Source organism: Buceros rhinoceros, unplaced genomic scaffold (genome assembly GCF_000710305.1).
Source record: "Buceros rhinoceros silvestris isolate BGI_N320 unplaced genomic scaffold, ASM71030v1 scaffold11071, whole genome shotgun sequence".
Classification (NCBI taxonomy): Eukaryota; Metazoa; Chordata; class Aves; order Bucerotiformes; family Bucerotidae; genus Buceros; species Buceros rhinoceros.
The window spans coordinates 26,551-33,222 of record NW_010396040.1 but is presented as its reverse complement, the minus strand read 5'-3'; the positions used below and the strand labels follow the sequence as shown (position 1 = coordinate 33,222).

At 35.3% G+C, this 6,672-nt stretch overlaps 1 protein-coding gene across 1 annotated transcript in view; it reads right to left on the bottom strand.

Annotated features, from left to right (window-relative positions):
- Positions 1-6,672, bottom strand: part of RGS12 (regulator of G-protein signaling 12) — a 50,309-nt gene that overhangs the window by 40,982 nt on the left and 2,655 nt on the right. Inside the window, exon 2 of the mRNA XM_010145765.1 lies at positions 2,648-2,669. Within this exon, the coding sequence (XP_010144067.1) occupies positions 2,648-2,669 (22 nt within the window). The remainder of the gene's footprint in view (positions 1-2,647; positions 2,670-6,672) is intronic.

Below are 6,672 nucleotides of genomic sequence, written 5' to 3'. Positions count from 1 at the left end.
AGTTTCTGAGACGGGAAATAGGAGAAATCTGCTAATTACAGGTCACTGCAGTAACATAAAAGGGTTTCTGCTGTTCTGAGAGCATAGGTGCTGCAGATTACTTGACCTACAGAGCAGTGATCTTGCATCTAAGCATTATTACAGTTGCATTCTGATTGACTGCAATTCATTAATGAAATCAATTACAGTTTACAGTTGCTACTGGTCAGCATCTCCGGAAACAATACTAATTCCAAGTTCCTGTATCTTTTACATGTTACCTGTCTCGCAAAGCCCAAGCGCAGTTTTGGCTGACGAGAACATCCCAGCCTTACCCAGGCTGTGTTACCACGTTAAATAAAGGCGACAAGGGATAGATGGTTTCCAGTGCCTGGCTCTCCTGTGATAAAAGCCATATGACATGAGGCCGCATTGAGCTTGCAAAGAAAATGTACAGAGAAGTGTCATGCCTCCTATTATACTGAAGAGATGTAAGTAAACATGTAATAATTCCTTTCTACATATAGGATTGCCTTTCCAGACTAAAGCTTAACAACAATATTTACAGTATCTAGTGATATGAACAAATACTAAGATTTAGTCTAGGAAGGGAAGTATGCACAGCTATCCTAATGGTTACACCAGTGAAAGTTTCTCTCATCTAGACATGCCCTAAATCACGTAAATCTGTGGATCGATCAATGAAATAGTGAGATTACAGAAGACTGGAAACATTTCAGTGCTTTGACACACTCAACAGAAGTGAAAGCCTGAAAATGTAATTCAGGCATGAATGAGAGCTCTTTACTCAATGCAGCTTTAAATTAAATGAATTAGGATTTTATTTCATTTCACTTTTTCTGGTTACAGTCTCTCTGGTTCTTATTTTTCCAATCTACTTTTTAGGAATTTAAGCATTGATTCAATATTACTCAATATAGTTCAATTACTGTTTTCGACATCAATTACACCCTCCTTCTTAAGTAGAATTTAACAACAAAGAGAGAGTCCATCGCAAATCTTTAGCACTAGCAGAAAAAATAGGTCATACGACTCAGCAGAAAAATGTGTATAATTTATTGTCCTTTCACATCTGCAACCTACATGGCCCTTAGATTTCATGACTTCACAAAACTGTATAGCATTAATTGTGAAAACACAATTACCGATATAGTCATATTGGAAGAACTGAAAATAAGTCAGATCATTAAAATAAATTTTGAGCTGGAAGCATAAAAAGCTTGAAATAACTATCATATGAGTACTATCACAGGGACTTCCAAGTTTGGATGGGCACAGAACATGAACCCTCATGGAGACAAGACAGAAGTACATTAGTACATCCCATTTTAACCAAAAAAAAATCAAAGTTTTTGCCCCTCAGCACCTGGAATTTAATTCAGCTACAAACACAAACAATAAGTCTGTGCTTTGTCTTGGTCTTTATATCAAACAGGTAACATCTGGGATAAAAAAAGCATAGGCTGCATTTTAGAAATAGAAAGCAGAATAGACACAATTATTTTCTGTTTCCTTCTTTTGTCACTTGGCAGACAGGACACAACCTAGAATCTATCTTCTCATCGAAACAAAAGTATTGTTACAGCAGCAGACCATGTTAGCAGTAGAGAAGGAAAATACCTGACAAAGTCAGCCAGCCATTGGAAAACAGCTCTGTCAAAATGACCAAAACAGTAATGTTTCTCTCAACTGTTGTTTTAGTTTTGCAAAAAATCAGAAATCAGGACACAATTAGGAGTTTTGTGAATAGTACTGCTAATTTTGCATTTACATTTGCATGTAATATAGAAAACTACCCTTACCATTCAAAACATTTCTTCAATTTCACTGTGTTGCACTAATTAGAGCAACCCAGTTTGTCCCCTTTTTAACAGAATTTAACAGAATTTTCTTTTACCGTTGTCAAAGAATAGCAAATGTAATAATATGTATGTAAGTGAGTTTCTCCACAGGACCAAGTACACCCTGAACTGGTACACCCTGAAGTATACAAATTCCTTTATTCCAGTAAGGAAGCATACTTACACCATTTCAATTAACCTCAAACATACGTTTAACAGAGTGGTCATCCTTTAAAAGATTAAGGCCATGTTAAAATCAAAACAAACGAGCTCATGCACACATAAAGAGGAGTATACTTAGTATTCCAGAACTGAAAAAGCTCCATGCTGGGATTTTATAGATATCAAATTATTCACCCTCTTCTCAAAACGCATCACAGTGTAAATAAATTTCAACCTCAACAAATGCAGCAAACAGAGCTTACAACTCAGAAGCTAGAGCATATCTCTTCAAAAGCAAACAGAGTATGTAAAGAACAATGAAACAGAGCAAGATTTTTATCTACCATCCAATTATACACAGGTCTACCAGCTCTGCCTCTTTATTACTATGAAGTCTAGTCATAATAAAAATACGCATATATAGAGAGATGTGCCACAAAAAAAAATGCAAACGAATCAGTGAAAGTATGTGAATATAATCCTGCAATATTTTAAGCAGCACAGTTCCCAAAGAAGTCACAGACTTCTGCACCACTTTAGACTCAAATCTCCTAATAGATAACCTTATTTACCACACATTATGTCACTTAATGTAGAAAATTTAGTCTTTTTCATTATAAAAGTAAAAACAAGCTTCAGCTTACCTCCATCAGAAACAGTTGCTGACTGCAATAAGAAAGAGAAAAAAAAGTGTTATTTAAGTTTCATGGTATTAGAAATCTCTGAGCTTCACGTAACACTTAAAGCATTAGCTACCTTTACCACCTCATTAATGACAGATAACATGAGAGAGGAATATCTAAAGAAACCAGCCAGTACTTTCTCACAGGTGTTTCCTCCCCACCATGAAATTCACCCCAGGTCTTTTAACCAGTGTCCTGGAACTCGATCCCACTAGTATTTACTGGATGAAGTACTTCCTGCTGTGAGTACGCTGCTTCAACAGTCCTTCTCAGATGAATAGAGTCAATCGGTTAGTCCATGTGAGAAAGCAGATACCTTAAAACTGACCTGCCAAGACTTAAAATGAAAACAACACCTCGTACACTTCATTTTGCTCCAGCATCTGGACATATGAGGATTCAAAATTAAAATCCGGTATTTTGTCAGTCAGAAGATTTTGAAAACTTCCCATGCCAATCACTTCTGACTTCCACAGAGCCAAAAGGATGTTAGGAGTACTTCCAATAAGGTAGGTGAGAACCCCTCACCTTCTCTACTAGTATTTTACATCAAATTTTCAAGGACAATTAACCTTCTAGTGAAACATTGGCATTTATGTGCTTATTTGCCCTAAACTTCTTAACTTCGGTGAGAAATTACCTCAAGGCAACTAATGCTTCTGGTAAAACAAGTAGGTGACCATTTCCCAAACACGTACTCCAGAGTTTGCACCCTGACACTCAGCTGATTGTTCAACTTAAGTTTGCACTGATTTTTAATGGCTATTAAAAATAAAAATTATTTTAGTTTAGGGAATCTTTTCTTGGTCATTTAAAATGTCCTGGAACCTGTAAGAAATTTTCTGTATAGTTAAACTCTGTTATTTTGTACTGCTCCTTAGAAAGCTAGGGAAGAACGTAATGATATCTCCAATTTCTTCAAGACAGAAAAAACACAGAACAAAAAAACCATCAATATATACACAAGAGAAAATCTATCTCTTCACAGTTTTTTAACACTTAATAGTATTTGGCAGCAAACGTTCCCTCTCTCCTTCAAAATCCACAAGAACTTTTAGTAATGCTTGAAAGAATAGCATCTTCTTTCTTTCCCTTTTCTATTTCACTGCAGGATCTCGTACTGCCCTTAACACTATCTGAAGAACATCACTTGTTATAAACTGTTGTGGTGTCCCCATTCACATCACCAGCAGAGGATCTGATCTTGGTTTTAGTACTGGAACTTTCAAAGTCTATACTAGTCTCTCTTGACATCATTCCTCTGGTGCTAGTTCAGATAAACACAAACACATCTTTTATGGAAAAGATAAAAAAACTGATGCCACTTCTTGTTTAACTACATGAAAATAAATGCTTCTGAATCTCTGAAGCATAATATAATCAAAAGTGTTTCCAGGCCTCTCACACTTCTTAACAGCACTGTTCCAGGTAGCACATAAGTACTTCAGTGTTGGGTACAGTTTTTCAGTGAGGCTTGGGACATCCTTTCTCCTTCTACATTGCACATAAGCCTAGCGAGCATAGTATGCATTCAGAAGCCATAACTTAATTCACGTTGGTAATTTAGAAAATTTAATTTAAATTACTGAAATTTGGTTTACAAATATGATTGCTTCCAATTTCTTATTCACATACTGTATAGAACAGATAATGAATAACCAATTTCAATGCCATTTCTCAAAGAATGAAGAAAAGGATGACTCAAAGTATAGTACCAGTTTACATATTAGACAGAAAAATATAAAACTCCTTTGAAAATATATACATTTAAAGAATGGTCATTACTTTGGCAGCTTGCACAAATCCAGCTTCAAACACCAAGTACAATTCTCCTTCATGTTTTGAAAGGTATCAAGTAAAATGAATAGGATTCTCATGATAGTAAAAAGGGTTATTTACACTACTTTTCAAAAACTGATAAGTTAACAATTGTAAAATATCATTTTAAAGGAAAATGAGTGTGATTTCATAGAAAAGCTCAAACATTACAGTAAAAGTACCAAGTAATTAAGTTCTATGGACAATGAGATACAGTTTTACCTCAATCTGTTTAGCATAAGTTAATGCAGCGAGCTTTCTATACACAATGGTTTGGTTTTGTGTGTTTATTTTAAATGCTCTGGCCAATTAAATGTTGCATGTATCAACATCTTAAAATCTCTCCAAGCAAGGCCTTAGTAATTATTATGTTTAAACATAAAAAAAAAAAAAAGTACTCATAAGAAGAGAGGAATTTCTTACCTAAATATCATTCATCTATATCTGTGCTATAAGATATTACAAATTTCCCTTTGGTTTTGATATATTCCAACTACACGGGCATTTTTTACATTACAGCATCACTAAAACTACCCAGCACATTCCAAGCATTATCAGTTTACTTCTGTAGAACAGCCAATAAATTTAAGAACATTTCTGTAAATTCATCTGTGTAACAGAACTAAATTCACTTAATTCAGCAAAACCAACTAGAAACTAAAGATTGTAATTACTGTGTAAGAATTCACAGTGCTATGTTCAAAACATGTTTTTGAGTACTTAGAAATCTTAATATAAACCTGTCAGAAATTGCATGCAGTCCACATTTAGACAAAACAGTTTCTCTTCTCAACAGTTCAGCTGAAACTTGTCTAGATTTGTCCAAAGGTATAAGTTGCAAGACCGGATTTTTTTAAATACTATGATGATCTCATTTTAAAAGTTCCCTATATGTTGGGGGCTGTTCCTCATTCTTCAGCACTCATGCTTATCTCCACTGGAGGCTCTTCAGGACAAAATCTGATCTACTATAAAGTTTGATTATTTGATGAAATTTAACACTTACCACATACATATTAAGAATGTCCTATTTAAAAATACACATTAAAAAGCTATAAAACTGAACAGTTCCTATAAGTAGCCATTTCTGAATGATGAGGAAAGAAAGGGTATGATGCCAGTTAGGACTAATGTGAAGATTTTTTAAAAAGTATTTCAGTATTTGTTTCCAAATGACAGGGCATACATGTGTTCTTTTTGTACATGTACATACGATCTTTCACCCAGAGATAAAATCAAATTGCATTCAACCCTCTAATCTTTTACAACCAGATAAGAACTGAAATTAACCTGACTGTCAAATTGGTTCAGGAAAGAGCCCATGGTGTATGCCAGGAGTCTGATGATAACAAATTACCAAAATTAAAAAAAATAAATGTAGTTTAGGAGAACTAAAATGTCTTCCAGTATACCTTTTCATGGGAACTCCAGCTGGATTAGCAGCAGAGGTATACAGACACACACAAAGGTGGAGGATGCAGCTCAGTTCCCTAGACTTCAGGGCAAGATCTTGATCCCTGTGATCCAAGTGAAAAGCTCAGTGCCAGCAAGCTGAACAATGGCTTCCCAGTCATCATCCACCATAAAAGATGTTCTAGGTCTCTAGGTCAACTGGCAAATGCTTCAGCATATATTAGATAGCATAATGTTCTGATTAAGAGAAAACATGTAAAATTTCTCTTTGTATCATCTCTCTTTGCGAGGTGGAAAAACCAGAACGGCCCATGAGTTTTTTGATGTCGTGCTCAGGATCTGCTTGCAGCAAATCTAAAAGAGTATTAGCTTACAATAATTAACAGGGAGAAAACTACTTTGTGAGTACATAATTACTTTTTTCCAGGAAACAGCCTATATCTCTTAGCTTTCATGATCTATAACTAGATGCTAGATGTGTGCACCACTGTATGAAACTAGTCTGATGACATCTTTCAGTTGAAAGAAACTCTTATCCAGATAATCCACTTAGATCCATTTTACATGGATCGGGTTCAAGGAAACTAAGTACTGACAAAGTCTGCCATAATACCACCATGCAGAAAACCCCCAAATACCCGACCCATATCCCAGACTTTACACTGAGCAAATAAACCCATGTGTACAGACTACCCAAATATCACAATACAAAAATGTCATTTTTCTCCACCTCAAGATTTGTCATTCGAGTCAAA